The 26473-nt window shown below is 37.7% G+C and overlaps 2 gene segments (V, D, J or C); one reads left to right on the forward strand and one right to left on the reverse strand.

Annotated features, from left to right (window-relative positions):
* The first annotated feature begins 7828 nt into the window (after positions 1–7828).
* LOC131906354 (immunoglobulin kappa variable 1-39-like) lies at positions 7829–9007 on the forward strand. The segment is given in 2 exon segments: positions 7829–7832; positions 8664–9007. Coding segments are annotated over 2 exon segments (348 nt in total).
* A 5060-nt stretch (positions 9008–14067) lies between these two features.
* Positions 14068–17076, reverse strand: LOC131906355 (Ig kappa chain V-V region MOPC 149-like). The segment is given in 3 exon segments: positions 14068–14112; positions 16600–16901; positions 17025–17076. Coding segments are annotated over 3 exon segments (399 nt in total).
* Between the last annotated feature and the right edge of the window lie 9397 nt (positions 17077–26473).

Below are 26473 nucleotides of genomic sequence, written 5' to 3' on the forward strand. Positions count from 1 at the left end.
AGAAAGCTGACAAATTCATTTTTGCACGTGTCCCTTATCATTTGCTTTTGTAACCTTTTTAATTGTCTAAAGTTTGTTGTTGAATGTGTATTATAAGCTGTGTGAAAAAAGAAGCTGGAGAGAATTAGAGCTGGAAAAAATAAATCTCATGACTCTCAGCTCATGTGTGAGTTATTCCCTCAAATAGATATGAAATATTTCTATGTCCCGTTACTCAGAAGGCATTCTTTCTGTAGCCCTGGTGCAGTTCTGGGAGCTGGTCTTTCAGGCTTTAATATGTTTATTTGATAATTTTTTGTTTCTGATTATTCTGATAATTTCTTCCATACTCTTCATATCTACAATGTTACAAACCAAAAACAACCAAAAAAATCCTGTGTCCCAGAATTCTGAAATGAGTCATATGTCATCAACATCAAAGGTGTCGTCTTGGCAAGTTCCCAGGGCAATATCTTTTAGTTTTTCTACCTTCTCAAGTCTGTCCACCTTCCTGTGCCCATGGAGTTATCGTTTTATTGTCACCACCATTCTTGCCTCTGATACTCTCATGATCTCTCCTATAGAATCTTATCATATATCCTTATCATATAGATAGGATATGAGGAATATCCTATCCACAATAATCATCCAAGACAATCTCCTAGTCTCTACATCATTAAGACAAACATTTGTGCATAGTTGTTTTCCTCTGTGGAGACATCTTCACAGATTCTTGAATTATGATGTTAGAGTTGCTAATATTTTGCTGACAGAATATTCAATATTTAAAATGAAATGAGTCTCCTGTGCCATTTGTTTTTATTTTAAGATTAGAGATTCAATCTCTCTTCTAGATATAATATTTTACTATTGTATACCTTAATAATTATTCAGTTGTTTCCTGAATATATATAAATTAAGTGGTCAACAATCACATATTTCATTAAGAACTAGAAAATTGAGTAGTACACTAGAAACTATTTCAGGCTTTGGAAATGAAGGACTGAGTCTTCTGATCTTTATCACAGGATAATAAGAGCCCTAGTACTAAGAAAGACATTGCTTTTGGGGGGGGGAGGGCTGGAAGCAATTTCAAAATGATGTTGAAATGTGAGAGAATCCTAAGAGATTCTGACTCTTTCATTGGGGTGAAAATACAGAGATTGGATTTAGAGGCAATAGAGGTACAATTTTGCAAGAAGGACATTCTCTAGAGGAGGGAGCTGCTAGTTGAAGGGTTTTCCAACAACTGAATGGTCCCAGGTAACATTAATCAATACTATGTTGAATATATTACATGCATGTACATTCCCAGAATGAGTTCCTTTATTCTTGGCACAATTGTCATTCCAAATGCAGTTCCAGGAAGCAAAGTTCTGACAGTACTCAGAATTCAAATTCTCCAGCTGGGTATCATGTGTACAGTCATTAATGCTTTACCTTTATGAGGGTTTGTAGACAGGTCTCAACTCTCTGTTGTACCCTAATTTTGAGGGTAATTTGAAGATGTTATTATCTTGACACTTCATGAAATCTATCAAACCATGTGATAAATCTAGTCCTTTACCAATATCAGTGACAAAAAAAGATGTGAAAGTCAATACTTTTTATTTATGAGAGGAGTTTGTGGTTTAGTGAAACAGAATTTGAAGGACATATTTCTTGGAAGTTGAACCCTTGTTACTAGGAGTTAAAGTTCTTGAGGCTTTTTTGTTTGTTTGTTTTGGTCTGCTAAAGACAGTTGATTTTCAGGATTATCAGCTCTCATTGACTGAATGTAGATGAGTGCTCCATGTTCCCAGGCCACTCTCAAATAAATGGTCAGAAAGTAGAGGAAATTGTTGGTTGCTACATGGATTAAGAGTCTAAGAACTTGTATCTGTTTTTCCTAAAGTTTCAGTAATTGTGCTTTTTGTGTATGGTAACCTTGACCAAATATACATTTGTGCTTCCCCTACTGGATAGATTGTAAAATAAACACAGAGTTATGTACTCTTCCAAGTCGCAAACTAGAAGACAAACTATGCTACATTGACAGTGGGCAATGAGTAACACACACACACACACACACACACACACACACACACACACACACGCAAGTCCAAACAGGAATTTTCTCATGGATTGGCACTGTATAATAGAAGAACTGTGCATATGCAACCACGCATATGCTACACATAAATGTTCTACTTCTTGCTTTCAGGAAGTATGAAAACATTAACTAGAAGGAGTCAAAAACACAGCTGCAAAAGGGTATCAATTCCTGTGAATATATCATATCTATAATGACAGATATTCCCTATCTAAGCGTGCCCTCCTAAACTCCTGTAGATCAAAAAATATGGCAAGCAGGGAGATATTTCGGTTTTTTTATTATTATTATTATTTTTACTATTACCTCAACAAATATTGAAAATTTAAATTTTGGGTAAAACATAATATGCACTAACTGTAAATTTTATACATTTCTCTTAACTCAGTCATTAAGAGCTATGTTCCCTTGTGCCCAGTGTGAGATTTGATGATAGTATAAAATGCAGACTTAGGGATCACACTGGATTGAAGAGTGTAAATGACTACATGGTAAATAAAATCCTCAACTTCTGTAGGGAATGGCCTGGGTTAAGAGTGGGTAGAGAATCCAGAAACCAGAGGTACCCAGGGAACATCCCTCACGGCTATTTTCAATTACAAGCAGAGCTACCATTGTACCTCAAAAAATTCAGACTTCATAAAATGTCTAGTAATAATTTTTAAATAAAAATAAAACAAAGAGAAGAATCTGAATAATAAGCTTCAAGGGAAGAGCATTCGACCATTAGATGACATTTATCGATAAGCCAAGGTAAGAGGCCTCACAGAAGAATAATACTGCTGATGTCTTAATTCTGTACAGCTCAGCAATAGTTAACAATAGTTCAGGCTGCTCAGTCCTAATGTTCAGGCTGTGGTGCTTGATAGGGGACTTTATGGGGACTTTTTCTGGGGAAATGCAAAGACACTCCTGTTAATAGCAAATAGCACATCAATACTCCAAAGAAAGGATTTCATCCAAATTAATGTTAGCAAACCAGTTAATTTAGTAAGTTGTTGGGCTATAGATTATTAGGAAGAAGCATAATCGATATGTCCCACTTGAGCTTGGATAATGTGTCCCAGCAGCTGCTTCACAAGAATCCTAGTTCATTCACCGTCTATATATTGTAGTAACCATGTGGAGTTGGGGTGGGATTATGCATAGCTATATGCTCATGATTGAGGGAGTGTCTGGACTCTCAAGTGAAAGTTGATAACCACTACATTTAAATCTCTCTCTCTCTCTCTCTCTCTCTCTCTCTCTCTCTCTCTCTCTCTCTCTCTCTCTCTCTCCCTCTCCGTCTCCCTCTCTCCCTCTCTCTCTCTCTCTCTCTCTCTCTCTCTCTCTCTCTCTCTCTCTCTCTCTCTCTCTCTCTGTGTGTGTGTGTGTGTGTGTGTGTATGTGTGTTTATATAAATATGAATGACTATGGGCATAGTCATGGCACAGCTGTGGATATCCAAGGACAACAATGTGTGTCAGTCCTTACTTTCCACCTTCTTCGAGGTTGGATCACTTGCTACCCTAGTATACCAGACTGGTTTGTCTCACATCACATCATAGGACAGAGAGCTGGAATTACATATGCATTCTACTTTTGCTTGCTTTACATTGTTTGTGGAGATCTGAACTCAGATTCTCACACTTGTACCGTACCACAAGGACTTCACCTACTGAGCTATCTTCCCAGTCCCATGATTCCCTAGACTAAGAAATACCAACAGGTACAGTCTTGTGAGGGTACCATAAGAGTAATCAAAGCTGCTATGGTTTGTTGTTGTCAACAGCCAGGACATATTGACAAAGTTCTACTACACAGTCCTGCAGAGAAGCACAGTATCAGTGGTACAACATTTGCACAACTACTATGCTGAATAATTAGAAAAGAAAAAAATCCAAAATGAAGGATATAATTATATACTCAAATATCTCTTTGACATGGCACACAAATCTTCTTTATCATTTATTGTGGTTTGGTTGAAATTTGCATGTCAGCAATCAATCATGTGCTGGGTTTGCATCTTCTATTGTGCACAAGCAGAGGCTGAACACATTGACAGTTTCCAGAACTACAACAGGACTTAAATAGCTATTAGAAATGGAAATTTATGTCTGTGATACACGTGTTCGTGGTAGATAGAGTACAAAACTCTGGACACGAGTCTTAACAACATAAAAAAAAAAAACCCCACAATTGTTAGAAGGATCTTGATTCTTGAAGTAGTAGAAGCAACTACTCCAGAGTTTGTAACTCAGATCTCATCAAATGTTTGACATAAAAAACAGGCCTTATGAAGCCTCAAAATTCAGCTCTTCTTTTTCTCTTTTATCCTTGTGTTCTTAGTGATCCAAGTCAGAGCTGTCCATATGGACATGAAATTTCTAGAAAAACATCATAAATTTGATAATTATTGCACCATTTAAATTTCTTTGAGTGGTAGGCAGTCTGATTATAGTTTTTAATCCATACTCTTGTTGTGAAATTTAATTACCATTGTGTTATAATCAGAAGAAATACATGATTTAACTTTTGTGTCATGCTCTTTTCTATAAAGCAGGATTTCTTTGTTGTTGGAGGATTAAATTCTTTGTAAAAGAGATCTGCTTGCTTCAACTTCTCATATACCTTGGCATATAAGCATCCTCTATCATACCTAGTGATTTTGTGCTTTTATAAATTTAATATAAATTGTTTTGTGAACTACTATATTAGGGAGAATGTTTCATAAATCTTTGAATTGGATATCTTTTCTCTTTTTTAAATGAATGTTCAGATGTCTTTTCGAAACAAGATAATTATTATATTGTTTAAGACATCTATGCACTTAATATATTTTTAAATTTAATTTTTGAGATTTAATTTTAGCATTTTTATTTATGTGTACATATGTTTCTGTATATGGTGTGTTCACATGAATGCATGTACCTGAAGTGTTCTGGGGCTGAGTAACAGACATTTGTCAGCCACCGGATGTGGGTGCAAGGACTGAATTCAGATCCTTCACATTTTAATCTGAGATTCCTCTCTAGATCCTTTATTAAAATTGTAATTTTAAAGTGGTATCTATTTTCATGAGTCTGTGTAGGTTTGCCCATGAATGGAGTGTCTAAGGAGAGCAGAAGAGGCAGCAGAGCTCATGGAATTCAAGTTAGAGGCAGTTGTGAGCCAACTGACATAGATGCTAGGAGTCAAACTCTGCTGAGCCATCTCCCTTCCCTACTTAAAGATGTTGAATGTAAACTATTCTATACTTTGTTGAAACTGTCCACTTAATTTTGAAACAAATCTTATGGAACTCTTTTTTTTTTCCAGTAAATATTTCAGTTTAGGATCACAATATATTAGAGCTCGATCAGGATCCTGTTATTTATGAATGTTACATTTTCTTTATAACATCATTTGAGAATCATTCATTCCTGGGATGACAAGATGACTCAGTAGGTAAAGGCTATTGCCAGCAAGCCTGATGATCTGAAATCCATCCACAGGACCCACACGGTGGAAGGAAATTGTCTTCTAACCTGGGGACATGGCATGTGCCACCTCAATGCATAAATAAATATAATGAAAAAAATTAAAAATCAAAGTAAATAAATAAAGGAACTGACCTTTTCCATTTGCGTGCATGGACACAATAACATTCTTTGTGTCTTGTAACTTTTTTTGTGTTGTATTCCACATGCCTGATATTAACACAGACATAGCTTTTTCATGTGTGTGGACCTTGTCTGATACGTCCTTTTCTAGCTTTGTATTTCAAGATATTCTGCCTTGAGATACAAAGTGAATCTATGGTAGATGACTAATATTTTGATTATCTGGAAAATATTATTTTCCAGATCTGCACTTGGCTGGAAAGTCTAATCTAATTCTGTTGTTTTAGAGCTGATAACCCAGGAGAAGCACTTCTGCCTGTCTGCTGTTTCTGGAGAGCACAGTAGGAGAACCACTTCTGCCTGTCCCCTGTTTCTGGAGAGCACAGTAGGAGAAGCACTTCTGCCTGCCCGCTGTTTCTGGAGAGCACAGTAGCTCACTTCTCTTTTTGCAGCATCAGGTTTGCTTCTCAGCTCTTCCGCTTACTTTGTGTTGAAAATCTTCCAGATTTGACTTACTTATGTTCTTTATTTTCCTTCTTTTTTTTTTTTTTCTTTTTCGAGACAGGGTTTCTCTGTGTAGTTTTGCGCCTTTCCTGGAACTCACTTGGTAGTCCAGGCTGGCCTCGAACTCACAGAGATCCACCTGGCTCTGCCTCCCGAGTGCTGGGATTAAAGGCTTGCGCCACCACCGCCCAGCTATTTTCCTTCTTATATATCCTTTCTTTTTATCTTCTTCCTTTCCTTTCTGCATTGAATATTACAAGGATTGTTTTAATCTGTAATCATTTTATTGTATTTAATACGAACTTAGATTCAGTAGTACCAAAAACACTTTGCTCCTACAAAATTGTATTTCTCACCCCCCCCATGTATTCCCTAGCAAATCGCATTTGTGTACCCATCAGTGTAGGTTCACAATTAATCACCACTTGTTTTTGCTTTTAAGTCATAGGACAAAAGAGAAAAAGTTCAAATCCATGTTGTTTTTGTTGACTTTCATATTTACTCCAGTATTTACCTTTTCATTATTTCATTGTGTGTGTTTTAGTTACCATCCCATTACATTTCAGACACAGATGCTCCCTTAGCCTTGTAATGTAAGGGTTAAACACAAAAGAACATTCTGTTTTGTGTATGAGCCTATCCTAACTTCTTATTTATTTGTGCATCTATTTATTATGCTTATATTTATTAGCTAATTTATTTTAATAATTAATATTTTATTTAACAAATGCTTTGATGAAGTCTGATAAGGTCTATTTTGCTTTGATAATGTATATATTATAATGTAATGTAAATATATTTTTAATATTAAGTACAAAATTTCCTCAGATTTCCCCATGATTTTGTAGCTTCTACTTTATATATTTAAATAAGTAAACTAATTAATAAATAATCTGAATATTAACATGCATCTTTTTCACTACTGGAAAAAGTCTATAGTAAAATATACAAGCTCTCAGTAGTAGGCAGGCACAGCTTGTTTTGATGTTTTTCACTATTTAAACATTTAATCAGCACATAAAGCAACAGTTTTTCTTGGGGCATTTTCATATATTTGGTTTAGCTTATGCCCATCTTACTTAATCAAACCTCATTTTCTTGTCCCTGTTCACAACTGTCCCCTTCACACTTAGCAACCCGCCTGCTACTTGGCTGTCACATGTTTTCTGTTACCCTCCCACTCATAACAGAAAAGAATCATAACATTTACAGCATATGTCTTTCCAAATCCTCCAGAGAACATTCAGATTGTCTGCTCAGTTTTGTGTCTCCCTCTTGAGCAATGCATGGCTGTGGGTGATTTCATGGATGGGGGAGTGACATAAAACAGATATATGAACCTAAAATCATTGTATTCTAAATTTAAAATAAAGATAAGTAAAGATTATTGACCTTCCCTTTATTAAATATAATATGGGTGGTCTATATTGCTAATTTTTGAAATGCCAGTCAATATAAATTCTGTAATCATATTGAAAATCTACATTTTAGGTAAAAATACAATAAGTAATAAATGTGAAATCTATGCATTGCCCTCACCAACCATTAAAAGTTGTGTTCTCTCAGCAGCTGAACTACTTTTTGCTTTTAGATATCTAATTTTAATGAGCACAGTACCTTCAAAAGACTGAATGACTACTTGGCCAGGGGAAGCTCTCAAGGTTCAAACACAATGGGTGAGTTATAGAGTGGAAAGACACCAATACCATGAAGCATCTTAAGAACACTATGTATGGATACTTTTAACTAAAATCAGAGATGATGGGACAACTCTCATGCTTCAGAAGGGGAGGTAGAATATACTTGACTTGAGATACCAATGGTAGAAAGAATGGGGCAAAGTGATCCTGAATAGCAAAAAGTTACTAGAAGAATACCGCTTAGGTATCATAGACTATGTCCTTCCTTATAATGAATGTTACTCATGACAGCTTTGATCTTTAACTTCACAGTAAGAATGTGAAGAACTTGTATTACAGAGGAGTCCTCTGTGATCTCAGCAATACTAAAGAGTGCCAAATGGTAGGAGCTTGAAAACTTGTTGCCGTTTCTTAGATTAGGGCAAGGAAATATGTTGCATACTCAGAGAAAATAGAAAGGCCCTGTTTTTCAGTCAGAAATAAAGAATGCTCTCTGTGCTGTGGTAGGAATGAGAACTCTTAAAGACCATGTGATTTCACAGAGAGAAGTTATTTCTGCACCAGTTCTTAGCTCTGCCCAGCTCCTGATGATTTGCATTTGCCCAGAACACAGCCCATCGCTTTGAGTATAATTTTAAAGAGCTGGTCACACCATCCAAAGGAATCTATCTGAATCACATGTGACACAGCATGGACATGAGGGTCTCTGTTCAATTCCTGGGGCTGGTGTTGCTCTGGCTCACAAGTAAGGAGGATTGGTCTTGGGAGATGTCTCAAATCACTGATTATTGTTGCTTGTCTTTGAGGGTAATCATGCCATAGTATTATTAATTGCATAAGTGTCTGCTTTTAATGTTCCAACTTCAGGTGCCAGATGTGACATCCAAGTTACTCAGTCTCCATCATCCTTGTCTGCATCTTTGGGAAACAGAGTCACCATGACTTGTAAAGCAAGTCAAGATATTAACAAGTATATGGCTTGGTACCAGCAGAAACCAGGGGAAGTTCCTAAGCTCCTGATCTATTATGCATCCACTTTGCAATCAGGAGTTCCCACGAGGTTCAGTGGCAGTGGATCTGGGACAGATTATTCCTTTACCATCAGCAGCCTGGAGCCTGAAGATGTTGCAACTTATTACTGTCAGCAAAATTATAACTTGTACCACAGTGGTACAAGTCATGACAAAAACCACTCAGAAAAGCAGAAGTGAGGGTGTAAATTGTCCCCAATACTCTTCTTTGTTCTTTTTCCTGACAGCATTTCTCAAATGCAATCAGGCTCTGGTGCCCATGTGGAGGCTTTTATGAAAGGCACAGGGATTTTGTTATGCACCCCACTCTCCATTTTATCAGTACAATTTTAGAGGCATGACAAAGCCTCCCATAATTCCACAAGAACAAAAGTATATACATCTGATGCATCTGGATGTCAGCAGGTGAGATGCATAAAGGAAAACAAGAATGACTGTAGATATTCAAAGAAGAGACTGTTTTAATACATGGAGGTAGAATATGAGTAATAGCCATTAACTGGCTTTAGTGCTCTTGTCTTCACTGAAGTATATAATAAAGAATATTATCAGCAGCTCTCTCAGAATACAAAGCTTTCTATCAGGAATGTCTAGGCTGTCAACCCATGTTATACTCAGACCTGTTCAGAAGTCTAAAATTATCACTGGGTGTTGACAACAGAAAATATAGTATGGTTGATGTTACTGAGTTTTCAGATAACGACAGACAAGGGCCAGATTCATAATATGTGTTCTTTGAAGTATTATCAGTAATTCTAGGATCATAGTGAAAAAAAAAAAACAGAAAAAATAGCCTTATTTAATTCATATAGTAAACAGAAAGTGAAAATGTGCATGAAATAATTTTGCAATTAAAAATCAACAGACTACTTAAACTGACTAAATATTGATATAACTCTCATTTCCATTGATAAATAAAAGTCCGGAAGCTAAATCTTATCAAAAGGTCACTCATTTCCTTCTGAATCAGCTTCTTAGAAATGAGAAATAGCATTCTATAATTTGTAAGCACTGGCAATGGTCTACATTTTAACAAGACATTTGTGTCAGATTGACATGTTCTAATTAGTGGCTTCTATATTTTAACCCAAATGCTTGCCATATTGGTCAGTTAAGAATGTATCCCATCTTTGAGCTATGATATACCAAGAAAACCAATTCTGATGTGAACACTTCAAAATATTTCTTAAAGAGAGTCAGATACCATGAAGCTGAAATTATATGTGGTTGTGAGCCACCTAACATAGGTGCTGAGGACTTAATTCCAGGTTTCTGCAAAAGCAAAAACCCTCTTAACCACAGATCCATCTCTCTGGCCCTTTAGAGCATTTCTTTCTACTTTAGCTCCCCTCTTTCCTTCCTCCCCTGTTGAATTTCCCTTCAGAGACCTTGTTTCCTCGCTTGTTCCTCACTCCTATTCTGTTCATTTTCTTTCCTTCTCCCCTTTATCTCTGTTTCATAGATCACTCCGAACATTTACATGTATATTTAATTACATATGGACAATTTCTTTCCTGCATTGATTGCTCACTAGTCTGTCTTAAGTGAATGAAAAGGTTTAATAGAGAGACAGAGGAGTAGGTTTCTTCTTTCTTTTTGTATTAAGGAGCAACCATTACCACCCTGAGGCAAAGGAATACATGACCCTGAGAAGATCAAGAGACATTTTTAAACTATACAAAATAAAGGGAGGTCCACTATTAAATTTTCATAAGTCTACATTGCATATTTTGATCAAAACATAGTATATGCATGTATGAAGTTCTCACAAAATAAGTTTTAATTTCATATTTGTAATTATTATTACTACTAGTAGTATTTTATTATTACTATTATTATTTTCATCTGGATGACAGTTTCCCCTCCATCCTCTCCGCTCAGTCCCTCTCCCACCTCCCCTTTGCCCTCCCATCCATGACTCCTTCATTTCTATTAAGAAAAAGGCAGGCCTCCCATAGATAGCAACCAAACATGGCACATCAAGTTGCAGTAAGACTAGGCACCTCCCCTAATATTAACGCTGGACAAGGCAACCTAGTATGAGGAATAGGGTCCCAAAAGCCAGCAAAGGAGTCAGAGAACAGCCCCTGCTCCCACTGTTTGGAGTCCCACAAGAAGACTAAGCTACACATTTGCTATATATATATGTATATATGTATGTATGTGTATATGTATGTATGTGTATATGTATGTATATATGGATAGAGGTCTAGGTCAGTTCCAGGCAAGCTCCTTGGTTGTTGGTTCAATCTCTGTGAGCCCCTGTGAGCCCTTGTCAGTTGATTTTGTGGGTTTTCTTGTGGTGTCCTTGATCCCTCTGGCTCTTACAATTCATACTCCCCCTCTTCCTTAGGATTCCCCAAGCCCTGCCTAATGCTTGGTGGTAGGTCTCTGCATCTGTTCCCATAAATTGCTTGATGAAGCCTCTCTAATGACAATTGGGGTAGGCACTAATCAATGGGTATAGCAGAATGACATCAGGCATCATTATTAACTTTTTTTTGCCAGTTGTATTTGATTTTATCCTAGGTCTCTGGGCTCTCCAGCCTCTGGGTCCTGGCCCTTAAGGTAGTTTCATAGGTGGATTTCCACTCTTGGTATTGGTCTCAGGCTGACCCAATCATTGATTGGCCACTCCCACAATTTCTGTGCCAACTTTACCCCAGTGTGGTGATATTTTATTTGTGCTGAATTGTTTAGAAATTCGTCTATACCCCAGCACATCTTTTAAGCTGGACAAATTGTAGGTTGACAGTTATGTGGCTGGGTTGGTGTCCCAATCCCTCCATTGGAAATCTGGTTACAGGAGATGTCCTGTTGAGGCTACATGTCTCTAGTGCTAGGAATCTTAGCTAGGGTCATCCTTGCTTATTCCTGGAAATTTCCTCACCCAGAATTGTCCTCCCTTTCCAGTCATCTTTTCCAATACTCTCTCCCCAACCCTCATCTGATCCCTCCTGTTCCCATCCTCACCCACCTCCAATCTACCCTCAAAATCTATTCTATTTCCCCTTTCCAGGAGATCCCAGTGCCCTCCCCTTTGAAAAGACCAAGAGAAATATAAACTATACAAAATTAAGGGAGGTCAATTATTACATTTTCTTAAATATACATTGTATATTTTGGTCAAAACATAGTATTTGCATGTATAAAATTCTCAAAAGAATGAAAAAGATTTTAAACACAGTAAGAGGTTTGCAGGATGGGAATGTTCTGTGTAGACCGTACTACTATCCAGATTATTCAAAATCAGATCTGGCTCTGTCCTTTTCTTGCATGACCAAAAGACAATGGGGAAAGAGCAGTCTTCATGTAAAACCATAACTATCCTCCCCCAGAAGACCTGTGGGCATTACACTCTGCTGTGCATTCTCACTGGAAGGAAAGGGATTTTAATACCATCGTGGGTAGGCAAGACAAATCATGACAAAAGGAAGATGAGAGGGAAGAGAAGAGAAAGATGGAGCGGGCACAATCGGGGACAGGGATAAGATAGTGCACATATAGAATGTACACGGATTTTACTGGGTTCTACCTCGGTGGTATGTCACTGTTTCCGCATTTATCTGATGGAAGATGATTGACCAGTTTGGCCCTGGATGAAATCAGAGCATTCTGACTAATAGATTAATACGGGCACAAATGATGCACATGACAACATGGAGAAGAAAAACAGGGCAATGTGGTCACAGAGAAGTAAGAGCTACAGAGGCTGTAAGAATCAACGGGGAAAAGTCTCCCTTAAAACCTCCCTTTCGCCACCACCCACATCTTTTAGAATTATTTTTTTTTTCCTTTTTTCTTTTTTTGGTTTTTTTTTTTTTTTTTTTTTTTTTTTTTTTTTTTTGAGACAGGGTTTCTCTGTGTAGCTTTGCGCCTTTCCTGGAACTCGCTTTGGAGACCAGGCTGGCCTCGAACTCACAGAGATCCGCCTGGCTCTGCCTCCCGAGTGCTGGGATTAAAGGCGTGCGCCACCACCGCCCGGCACCACCCACATCTTGATGTTGACTTGAACATCAAGTCAACTTGAACCTGACTTAAGAACTCTCTTAAGAACTATAAGAGATTACACCCCAATTAAAGTCCAAATATTGGTAATTTGTTACGAGTCCCTGGAACAACTATACAAATTTGACTCAGAACAAAATAGATTAAAGCTTCTCTGATTGATTTATTCTCCTGGTTCAGTTCTCCAGGTCTTTGTATGTAAAGGTAGAAGATGCCTATAGCTCAGAAAGAAAGCACATGAAACTTTGTAGTGTATTGTGAGGCTCACCATGGCTGTGCAATATACATTGGTGATTGTTGTGCCCAGCTCCTCCCAATCTTTGCTGATTTGCATGAGCAAAGAGCACAGACTATTGCATGAGTACTTCTTGGATTTGCTGGTCACATCCTGTGCAGGTGTCAGTTACAATCAAGACAAGGGTTGTTACTCAATTTCTGGGGCTGCTGATGCTCTGGATTCTAGGTATTAAGGGTAAACTCTGGGATTTCTCCCAACAAAGTGGTCTTTGCTGTTTGGAATTTGAGGAAAATCACATAGGAATATTACATATTTGGTGGATCTTGAATTTAATTTTCTAATCTAAGGACATAGATGTGATATCCTGATGACCTAGTCTCCATCTTCCCTGTTAGCATCTCTAGGAGAGAGTCACCATCATTTGCTAATAAAGTCAGGATATTAGAACTTACTTATGCTGTCATGAAAAGAAACAAGGAAAAGTTACTAATAACTTCACCTATGATGCATTTCATTTGCAAACTGGAGGCCCATCAGGATTCAACTGCAGTGATTCTGAGACTAATTTTATTCTCCCCATCAGCAGCCTAATGCCTGAAGATGTTGCAACTTATTACAATCAACAAAGCTGTGATACTCCCCCTACAGTGACTCATAATAGTAACACCTCAGGCAAGAAGAATAAGGCTGGGCTGCTCCAGCTGTTCCTCCTAATGTCCCACCTACTGACAACATCTTTATATGGAGCCAGGTTTTGAAGATCCCTAGGAAGTTTTAGGAAAGGACCCCAGGAGATGCCTACCTAAATATGATAACATCTCTGATGATTCTCTAAGAAGAGAAGTTTATGTGCCTTGAGTATCTGTGTGAGCATCAGGAGTGATGTTCATAGAAAAACAAAAGCAACTCTATGTTTCTTCATTTTTCCTTTATTTAAAACAGATTATTTTCTGTTATAATATATCCTGATTATATTTTGTCTTCCCTCTTTACTTCAAGTTCTTTCCCATCTCACTTCCATTCTGAATCCACTCCCTTTCTGTTTCTCATTAGAAAATTTTGACTTCTAAGAGACAACAATCAAATATAACAAAATAAAGTAAAATAAAGCAATAGCCATCATATCAGAGTTGGATAAGGCAACACAGCAGATATAAAAGAGTACTATGAGTAAGCACAAGTAGCAGATACCACTCCTTCTTATGCTCAGGAAGACCAGTAATGCAGAAGACCTGGTGAATACTCATGTTAGCTCTGTGTAGTGATCAATTCAATAAATGCAATGAGAGTCTGAGGGACACCTATGAATTTACATAAATTCATTAGCATTTTTATTTAAAACATTGGGTTCTCTGGTGCTATTCTGAACTCAGAGCTCTCTGCCATGAAGGTATAGGCTACCTAACTATGCTATCTTTAGACCTCCTCAGAATCCCAGTATTCTTCCTGAGTTTTGCCAATAAAAAGCCAACTGTGATTATTGTCATGGAATTTTCAGAATGTTAATTTTTTTGGGTATATTTATATGTATATGCAACCTTTGAAGTATGCTCAGCAAGTTTCAGGTCAGTAAAAAGAGAAATATCATAGAATCTTAGCGCATTTGGAAAATGAGCAGTTGTGTTAAAAATGTTGGAACCTTTTGGGAAGTTAATGACTAAGCTGACTATAGAAAAAATGAGACTATGACTCTCCTTTTTCTTATTTATTTATTTATTTATTTGTTTGTTTATTTATTTATCTATTTATTTATTTATTTATTTATTTATTCTGGAGCTGAGGACCGAACCCAGGGCCTTGTGCTTGCTAGGCAAGTGCTCTATCACTGAGCTAAATCCCCAACCCTGACTCTCTTTTTTCTTAATGGAAGAATAATTTACTGTGATCTATGCTGTCACAAGGCATCATGGATTTTATTCAGAATTAAAGAGAGGTACAGGACACATACACTGCATAGAACAGAAGCCCCTGCATGAAATTTTCTCAGCAGATAGTTCTATGAGCCTCTGTTTGTGGTTCAGAAAAGGAAGTGTTGATTGCTGAGGTATCTAATTTATGATTTTCTGTTTTTAATTTATAGATTCTGTTCAGTGCACATGTCTGTTTAACATGATGCATCTGATTGTAATCATTTGCATGATAGAATATGCATAAGATAATAAATAGGAAGTTTCTAAAAAATGTTATTTTAAGGACAATGTTAACTTCCCAAAGTCAGCTATAGGCTAGATTGGTCGACTACTTCTATTCCATTACATCTTTCTGAGTATATTTGGTCATGGTAGAGGTTGCTATGAAACCACAGGTTGGAATGAAATTATTGTGTTGTTTACAGAGTGATATGCATGAAGCTTGGTGAGGTTTTTGCTCTGTTTCCAGTTAACTCTCTGCCTCCCTGCCTCCTATTTTCAGATACAGATGTAAATTCTTAGCTACGTCCCCTGGGACATACATATATTAAAGATATCTACAGCAAAATACACTAGCTTCCTTCCTTTCTGCAACCATGTTTCTACCGTATTGATCATGGATTAATCCTCTGGAACCATGTCCCCCTAATTTAAATATTTTCTTTCATAAATTTTCAAGTCATGATTTTTTTCACTGCAATATAAAAGCAGTTAAGCACTTGCCCTCCTAGTAAGGAGAGTAATGAACAGTTAATGGAGGAAAACCTCCCCTCCATGCATATGATGAGAGTTGACACCCTATCTGAGGACTTGTGTTAAAAAATGGACTCCAGATTCTGAAAAAAAATGTGTTCCCAGTATTAGTTTGTCTGAATATTCGTCCCTTAGAATTTTCAAATACATAGATTTATTTTTACTTTATGTCTATATATCTTGTCCTGGCTTATATTTTGTGTACCTTATGAGTGTAAAGTTTTCAGAGGCAAGAAGAGAGGCTCAGACACCCTGGACCTGGAATTGTCAACAGTTGCTAACAATCATGTGGGTGTTGGGAGTCCAGCACAGATCCTCTGAAAGAGCAGCCAGTTTTCTTAACCAAAGTTTTGGACATGGTAGAGGCTGCTACAAAGCCATGGGTTTGAATGACCATATTGCTGTGTTAGAAACCTGCTTCCTCAGAATTTAAAGCTATAGCTAGCTAAAAATTTTCTGGCCCAAATCTGAATTACTGCAGCTTGGTGTATTATGTGTGTGTAGAGGTGTAAGTCTCTCTCTCTCTCTCTTTCTCTCTCTCTCTCTCTCTCTCTCTCTCTCTCTCTCTCTCTCTCTCTCTCTCTCTCTGGTGTTGACATTCTGCTGTATGAATATCAGCTGTTGCTATGACTGCTACTCATGAGAAGAATTCCTGTGTTTTTAATGTTGCTAGTCCTGGAGAAGTGGACAGCTTGTGGAACAGAAAAGTTTCTCTGATTCCACACAAAATAAAATCACTTTGCCTTCTAAATTCTGACAAAGAGAAACACTCTCAGCAGCTGGAGACACCAAGAGGAACAAACAGGCCAATGCTGACTCTCACTTCTGCTTCCCTGGGTAGTTTATGTCATGGCTTGAATCACCGTGAGAGGGGTAGTGTAATGATTTTGACAGTAATAAGTTGCAGCATCTTCAGACTGCAGGCTGCTGATCTTGAGAGAATACTGTGTACCAGATCCACTGCCACTAAACCTCGATGAGACCCCATCTACCAAGGTGTTTGCTTTATAGATCAGGAACTTATGAGGTTTGCTTGGTTTCTGCTGATACCATGCTAAATTCCCATAAAGGTCCTGACTTGCCTGGCATGTGATGGTGACACTTTCTCCCAGAGATGCTGACAGGGAAGCTGGAGACTGGGTCATCTGGATGTCACATCTGGCACCTGAGATTGGAAAATTGAAAGCAAATTCCTCCACAATAAATACTGTTATAAGAGGACTTTCCTAGAAACCAAAGAGTGCTGACCACACTCAGCTTAACACATTTCCAATGTTGTCTTCCTCACCTGTAATCAGGAGCAGCAGCAGCAACCCAGGAAGCTGAGTGGGGGCCCTCATGTCTGTGTTGTGATGTCTGAGGCTGACTCCAGCGCAGGGTGTGACCTGACTATGAAGAAGTCCTCAGGCAGTGGGCTGTGCTCTGAAAACTTGCAAATCAGCAATGATTGGCCACAGCCACAGGACTAGCCATGTCAGTGACATTTAATGCCCATGGTTGTCTTAAGTCTCAGATAAGAAAGGCAGTACATGTTTATTTGTAGCAAACATGCTCCTCTTGGGAGACCAAAGAACGTCATCAGTCTGTGAGTTGTACCTTAAATTGATTTGTATCATATTTCATGTAGAATTTCCTTGTTGACTTTTCCTCCATGGTAGGGCCTGTCAGATATGTTACAGTCTAGACAGTACATAAATGGTTAAAGGGTCTTTTGATAGATAGCTGTAGATGTTATTGAAGTCATGCAGCTTCTTTTATATGTAAATGTATATATATATATGTATATATGCACATATATATGTATATATAATTGAGTGTGTATTTGTGCATTACCAAACTCTAAAATTTAAAGTTCTCAACTTAAACTTTAGGTAGTAAAATGAAGACCTTATGTCATAATTTGAAACTTTTACAACATTCTTGTATTAGTACTTATTTGTTAGGAACACCCATATCCACAGCGCTTCACATTCCACAAAAATGCAGAAAGATATTTTTATTCATATTGCCCACCCTAAGAAGAGGTGATAGAGAAATGTGCCTTCACTGCTTAGATCTTCCCATTTGAAACACAGACAGTCTTTGATAAAGAACTGCTCTGGGAAAGAGCTATTATACTTCCCTAAATTAGAAAACATTATGAATATAAGAAATCCTAAAGCCCTATATATATTCGCAAAAGCCCAATGACACACTTCATAGGATAAGTATGAAGTTCAGAAAATCTGAATCACAGCTCTCATATATTCCTCTGAAAAGGATACCACAAAGATGAATCCTCTGATTGTCTTATCCCATTGTCTCCATCTACACATTTTCTCTTCTTTTAAGGGAGAAGTTGCTTAAGGCCAATGCATAAAACTCAGAAACATTTCCATTGTAGAAATATTGAGAGATTCTATAACATATTAGTCCCAATCTTAATCTTATTGATTTTCTGAGGGAGAAATCAGATGGGCCCTGAGTAGCTCAAAGGAGCTTTATTCCAGTTTGTAGAACTGTGTGAATGGGGGACTGTTCTGTGGTTGTTACTAAGTGGCAGCATCTTCAGCCTCCATGCTGCTGATTATGAGCGAGTAAGAGGTCCCAGAACCACTGCTGCTGAAGAGATCTAAAACTCCAGAAGCAAGGTTGGATATGCTACATATCAGGAGCTCCCAGCTTCAATTTGAACCAGGGGAAGTTATCAGAGATACCACTTGAGCTGGCCTTACAGATGACAGGGAACCTCTTTCCTTGAGGAACAGACAGTGATACTGGAGACTGGGTGAGAATAATTTCTTTATTCAATACTATGGGGGAAGGTGAAGATGAAAAGAGATAGAAGTTAATAGATCACGATTCCAGCATCTCTTCACACTACACACTATGCAAAGAGGAAAAGCTAATGGCAAAATGAAGTAGAAGAGGAGGAGGATAGGAAAGGAAGGAAGGAAGGAAGGAAGGAAGGAAGGAAGGAAGGAAGGAAGGAAGGAAGGAAAGAAAGAAGGTAAGGTGCAGATTTTAAACTAAAGCTCCCATGAGGAAAAGGATGCTGTGTTTGAGTTGGAGCTGCCCCTCTTCCTCACCCAGAACATTGAGTAACAACAGCAAGTTCACAGTTTGCATCAGCAAACCCACCTTATTATCTGGTCCCTGTCTCTAACTACAGACTTCTCTTTTCTAAGTTCATTCTCTTAAAGGCACGTCTGAGCCATCTCTGATTTCTGAGGAGTAAACATGCAAAAAGCAGGGTATAGGCTAGGATGTTCTTGGCTCATAAACACACGTGTTTTCACTCACTTGTAGTATTTAATTTAGTAAACACTAAAAACTGAGTTTTTTTTTTCTTTCTGTACAGTGTTGTACATTCCTTGTAGAGTGTATTTTGTCATAGTTACGCTTAATTTGGCCTACATGCCATGGCAGGTTCTATTGTCCAGTGTGTAGAATTAATTTTTTTCATGATAAAGCTCAGCTAAGGATGATTGGAATAACATTAGAAAGCCCGATGACCCAGATCTGTCTCCCACTTTTACTGGCTAAGGCTTTTCTCATTCACTCCAATTTAATCAAATGGTCCTGAGCATATAAAGCCCTGGGAAAACCAGTGTGTCGGTGTGTGACCTGTAACTCAGGTACTTTCAGGGATACTTCCACAGAAGCCCCACTCTGATAAACCCTCCTTTCTGAAACAGAAAGAAGTATTGATTTTGTAGCAACTATCATGAATCCAGCACTGTCTTGTGCTGCTTTTAAGAGGACCCTGAACTTCTGATCCTACTGAGCCAGGGTTGTTGTTATAAATAGGAGTGAGCATCTGGGAGAAGATTGCAAATACTCAGGGTCACCAGATTCCAGAGGCTGTGCCAATGAAATGTGCTCTGACTTTCTCACAGAAGTGGTCAAAGGCCTGGTGACATTTGTAATGCTAAGTGGATCAAGAGCCTGGGAACCTCTATCTCCCCCAATAAGATCTTCCAGTCATTACCAGCTCTAAGGCTGGTGTCTTTCTCTAGATAATGATAAATACTGTCCTCTGTTGGTGATATGTGTAATAGGCCAAGTCAGAGCCTAGATGCTGCAATGATGCTGCCCACAGCAAATCCTAGTGTGACTGGAAAAAAAAGGGGGGTGGGGTGGGGGTGAGGACAAAGGCTGGAGTTTTTCTCACTCTGCGTGGTCAGAGAAAAATGAAGAATTGTGCAAATACAGTCAGATACACATGTGTAAACACAAAAAACAAGCATCCCAAGTCTTGTTATCAATAAATAAGGAAACACTGAGAATAAGGCATTAAATATAGATGCAAAAGCATGGAAATTATGTAAGTTCAATGAACATGTTCTGTCCATATTCACAGATATTATTTCTTACACTGGTGATACAGGAAGTAAAATTATGTCAATCAGAGAAGAAAAAGTTTTATGTCAAAAGTTCATTTGACACACATATCCTCCAATAACTCTAAGCTGAAATATGTTCAGAAGCTTATATTGGTGTACTCTTGAATGAGATAATGCAATATAAAGCCACTTAATAATATATGGTTGACTATTCCATGCTGTTCATTACATATGGTACACAGTAATGTACTGGTAATTTGAGCTGTGGATTGCTGACATTACTCAGCAGTACAGATGGACATTTACAATTTCAAATAAGGTTTCTATTAAGTATGCAAGGTTTTGGAAAATTATTTTAGAAATTCAGTTTAACTATTGTAAGTAGTCACATAAGAAATTGAGGACTAAGTATATGTGTTTAAAAATAAATATGTGCAACCAAAATACAAAATTTAAGAATTGATAATCATTTTTCCAATTTCAAACTATATGGAGTAGGGATAGCTATGAATGAATATCAATTAGAAAAATGTTAATTTCAAAAAAAATTGGGTAACATTAGCTTTTGGCTTACTTGGCAACTTCACTGACAGACAAAAGAAATGATCACAGAAAACATGAAAGATTAAAATAGAAATTTAAAAGTTCAATCATTTAGCAGAAAATATCATAAATTTATAATTATTTTTCATCTTTAACTATGTCAAAGAATGATAGACTCTGCTTAGCTTTATGTTTTCCCTCTTTTCCTAGTCCTCTTCCCTCTGCTTGGTTTCTGCTTGAGAACTGGATGGCAGTGGACAAAGTCATGAACTGTGGGCTGACTGAAAATAGATATGCAACATGTAATTTAATATCATAAATTTATAACCTGTAAAGATTATTAAATTTATCATATAACACATATGATACATGGTGGCCAACTGTCCTAATGTTTTATAACAGCATTTAAATGTTGTTTTCTCAAATGTGTTAAATTTTTACTTTTATGTAAATACCACATCCAATGACGATGAATTTATATAATCTTCTAAAGACATCCGTTGAGAGCTGAGGGAAGAGATAGTTTCTCCTTTGAAGCCTCTGGATATATCCTCAATCCCAAACAGTCTGATGCTGACTGAAACTGATTCCAGAGTTTTGACATTTAGGACTATGAGAGATTATATCCTTTTTGCACCAAACCACTAGTTCTTGGTAAATTTCTACAACAGTCTTTGGAAACAAATGCAAATGGGATTACGTGAAATAAAACTCCTCAGTTCAAGTTGGCTTTTTTTTTTCATTTTATAATTTCTATGGTCAGCTTTCTAATGCTATACATGAAGAGATGGAAGATTTTTATAAGGTGGAAAGAAAATATTTGAAATTCTGTAGTGAAAGCATAGAACACATGGTAATTATATAAAGACCATTGACGACTTTGAAAATGACATGTGGCTAATAATATCTTGTATAGCATCTCAGGTCTAAAGTATCCAAAAGTATGTAAAATAGAATACAATGTGTGACATCATTTGTAATTTAAAAAAATCATGCTTCATTGTGGATCATGTATAATCTTAGTCTCCACATCAGAGAGGATGTACTCAGCCCTCAGAACACACAGGCAATTTGCACAGAATCACATTGTCAGTTATTCCAAGGGAGAAATTTCAGACCTGAAGTATATCCTTTCTTTATGATCATCTAGTCCAAGAGAACAACACACAACATACAAACGGGGGAGAGGGACAGATCTGGAAGATGTTAAAGTCTCAGCTTCCCAATGTCTTTTGAACAGGCACATGCTGACTGAGAGTTCTATTTCAAAAATTCTACCCTCCTCCAAGTTTATCAAGCCCATACTGATTCTTTTTGTTTTATAAAACAAAAAGGCAGTGGTTTGGACTGAACTTTGCTTCATTCTGGCGCTTTCCTTCCCTCTGATTCAGTCATTTCCTGTAATATTCTATTTTGTTAACCTTACCTGCTCTCCCAACAAGAAACGAATGAACAAACATTGACGAAGAAACCCTCCTTCCCACACTGAGAGTCTGAGAGCTGACCCTGAGATATTCGCACATGCTGATGGCACAGGAGCTCACCAGGTCATATATCACTTACAGAACAGTCACCTAAGAAAAACTGAACTATTAGATATTTTTATGCAGTAAAATATTCGGGTTTCCTTTTTAAAAATACACCAAATTTTAACAAGAATCAATCTTTTTCTATGTACAGAGAAGACCCATCATTTCTGGAAGGAAAAACCCTCTTCACTTGTATAAACCCCCTTTTTCTACTCTAAATAGTATTTCTAACATCACTGACTACAAAACACCCACAAAGATTATCTCAATGTTCCTCAGATCAGAATTCTTACTCATATATAATCAGAGTCAGAAAAGCAAGTTCCTCTAGCATTCCATCTGAGATCATCTGACTTGTGACTTTCAACTGAATAGATTTTTTTTAATTGAAGCCTTGAGTTGTTACACAACTAACCATAACCCATGCGTATAAAGCATGCAAAACATTATTAAATGTCAGGAAGGAAGGTAGAGTATTAACATCCTCAAAACAAGAAATCTATTCAGTTCAGGGGCATAAGAGCCCTGCAGCTTTAGATAACTTTAAATCTCAGTGACAAACTCATTAAAGAAACATGGCATGGTCATGTGTATGATCAGTAATTTTCTTGTATTTTGGAGAGTAACAGTGAGACCTATCAGACAGCTCAGAGTGTACAGCTATCGCTGTTAAGCCTCAGAATTTGGTATCAATGCGTGGAACTGACAGGGAGGAGAGAACCACCTTCCCACAAGTCGTCTTCGGGCTTTCACATGTGCACCATGGCAGGTCATCACTACAAAATAGAGAAATGTGACAAAATTTCAATAAAAAGAGATACAAAGAATTGACCTGGGTCCACTGCAAAATGATTTTGATGGTATTAGAGGCATACAATTTAAGTGATGAGTTTAATTTCATAAATTGAAGCAATTTAATGACAGAAATGTTATAAATATAGCGTAAAATATTCACTTATATCAGCCATAAATACTTGTTAAGATTTACTAGACAACAAGAACATTATCTATTTTTCTTATGAAATAAATGATCACATGACCATATCATTAAATGCTGAAAAAGCCTTCATAAAATTGAACACCTTTTCATAATAAAGGTCCTGTAGAGATCAGGAATACAGGAGCATACTTAAACATAATAAAGGCAATTTACAGCAAGCCAACAGCCAACATCAAAGTAAATGGAGAGAAACCCAAAGCAATTCCACTAAAATCAGGAAGAAGACAAAGCTGTCAATTCTCTCCACATCTATTCAATATACTACTTGAAGTTCTAGCTAGAGCAATAAGACAACAAAAGGAGATCAATGGGATACAAATTAGAAAAGAAGAAGTCAAACTTTCACTATTTGTGGATGATATGATAGTATACATAAGTGATCCTAAAAATTCTACCAGGGAACTTCTACAGCTGATAAACACCTTCAAAATGTGGTGGGATACAAGATTAACTCAAAAAAATCAGTATCCCTCCTATACAAAAATAATAAACAGGCTGAGACTTCATGCCCTCTTATAGAGCATCTGTAAAAAACAGATTGGTATTGGCATAAAAATCAGCGTGTGGACCACTGGAATTTAGTTGAAGATTCTGACATTAATCCACACACATATGAACACCTGATTTTTGACAAATAATTCAAAACTGTACAATGGAAAAAAAAGAAAGCATCTTCAACAAATGGTGCATGCATAACTGGATGTCAACATGTAGAAGATAGCAAATAAATCGACATCTGTCACCATTTATACAACTCAAGTCCAAGTGGATCAAAGACCTCAACATAAATCCAGTTACACTGAACCCGATAGAAGAGAAAGTGGGAAGTAGCCTAGAAGGCATTGGCATGGGGGACCACTTCCTAAATATAACACCAGTAGCACAGACACTGAGAACAACAGTCAATAAATGGGACCTCCTGAAACTGAGAAGGTCCTTGAAGGCAAAGTACATGGTAAATAAGACAAAATGACAGCCTACAGAATGGGAAAAGATCTTCACCAACCCCACATCTGATAGAGTGCTGATCTCAAAAATATATAAAGAATTCAAGAAACTAGACATCAAAATATCTAATAATCAAATTAAAAAATGGGGTACAGATTTAAACAAAGAATTCTCATCAGAAGAATCTCAAATGCCTAAAAGACATTTAAGGAATTGCTCAACATCCTTAGTCACCAGGGAAATGCAAATCAAAACGACTCTGAGATATCATCTTATACTTGTTAGAATGGTTAAGATCAAAAACACTGATGACAGCTTATACTGGAGAGAATATGAAGCAAGGGGAGCACTCCTCCACTGTTGGTGGGAGTGCAAACCTGTACAGCCACTTTGGAAATCAGTATGGTGACTTCTCAAAAAATTGGAAATCAATCTACCTCAAAACACAATTATACCACTCTTGAGCATATACCAAAGGGATGCTCAATTATACACAAGGATGTTCTCTCAACTATGTTTATAGAAACATTATTTGTAATAGCCAGAACCTGGAAGTGTTCTAGATGCCGCTCCACTGAAGAATGGATAAAGAAAATGTGGTACATTTACACAATGGAGTATTACTCAGCAGTAAAAAACAATGGCATCATGAAATTCATGGGCAAATGGATGGAACTAGAAAAAATTCATCCAGAGTGAGGTAACCCAGACCCAGAAAGACAAACACGTTATGTACTCACTCTTAAGAGGATACTAGATGTAAAGCAAGGGATAATCAGACTACAACCCACAGCTCCAGAGAAGCTAGGTTTCAAGGAGGACCCCAAGAGGGAGGAATAAATTACCCTGGGAAGGGGAAAGAGATGAGATTTCCTGAGTAAACTGGGGGCAGAGGGGAAGGTAGAAGGGAGGGGATAGGGGTTGAGAACGTGAGAGAATGGAATCATCAAGCTGGGGAAGGATGGATTAGGAGAGTAATAAAGGAGATATCTTGATAGAGAGAAACATTATGGGGTTAGGGAGAAACCTGGTGCTAGGGAAATTCTTAGGAATCCATAAGGATGACCCCAGCTAAGACTACTAGCAATAGTGGAGAAGCCGACTGAGCTGGTCTTCCCCTATAATCAGACAATATTCTAATTGTCATCACAGAGTCTTCATCCAGTAACTAATGGAAGCAGATGCAGAAATCCACAGATAAGCACCAGGCTGAGCTCCAAGAGTCCAGTTGAAGAGAGGAGGGATTATATGAGCAATGGGGATCAAATTCATGATGGGGAAATCTACAGAGACGACTGAACCAAGCTCATGGGAACTCAGGAATTCTATACCAGCAGCTGTGGAGTCTATGTGGGACCAAACTAAGCCCTCTGCATGTGGGAGATAGTTGTGTAGCTTGGTCTGTTTGAGGGGTCCCTGGCAGTGGGAACAGGATCTATCCCTGGTGCATGAGCTAGCTCTTTGGAGCCCATTCCCTATGGTGAAATGGCTTGCTGAGCCTTGATGCAGGGTGGAGGGGCTTGGTCCTGCTTTAGCTGAATGTACCAGGCTTTGTTCACTCCCCGTGGGAGGCCGTAACTTTATAAAAGAGTGGATGGGTGGGCATCGAGGGGAAGGGGGGGAGTGTCAGCAGGAGCAGGGATGGGAGGGGGAACTGTGGTTGTTATGTAAAATGAATAAAAAATTAAAAAACAAGAATATTATCTATATTTCTTATGAAATAAATTACACAATTAGGTCCAAGTTCAATTCATGCTGAATATTTCCTCCTAAATGATTTTTTGGAGAAAAACTATCCCAGGGAATATATGTTTTCTGCAGGCAATTTGTGGTATTCTGACATGTGGGGTTCTGAGTTGAGCACAACTTATCCTGAAATAGATTATCCATGCCAATCAGGTAAGATTTGTATATGCCTAGAGCACAGTCCACAGCCCAGAAGACTTCTTAACAAACTAGTCTAGATTGTGTAATAGTGAGTCTCAGCTAGATCTCAGCAAGCCTTGAGATGAGTTGTTCAGTTCCTAGGCTGCTGCTGCTCTGTTCCCAGGAAAGGAAGGACAGTACAGAGAATATTCTAATATTCAAAAGCTCATTGTGCTTTTCAGCAAAGTCTTCATGTAACTTGATTACTTTACTATATTCCTTGTTTGCTTTTCCTCCAACATATGAAATATGACATCCAGATAACACAGTCTCCATCTTCCGTCTGTGATTCTCTATGAGGCGGATGAACCATCAATTGCAGGGCAAGTCAGCGTATTTGTAATTATTTATTCAGGTACCAGAAGAAATATGGAAAAATCTCTTAAACTTATATATAGTTCATGCAGTGTACAACTTAGTGGCCCATCAGGTTCAGTGGGAATATATCTGGGACACACTTTACACT

Source organism: Peromyscus eremicus, chromosome 3, assembly GCF_949786415.1.
Source record: "Peromyscus eremicus chromosome 3, PerEre_H2_v1, whole genome shotgun sequence".
Classification (NCBI taxonomy): domain Eukaryota; kingdom Metazoa; phylum Chordata; class Mammalia; order Rodentia; family Cricetidae; genus Peromyscus; species Peromyscus eremicus.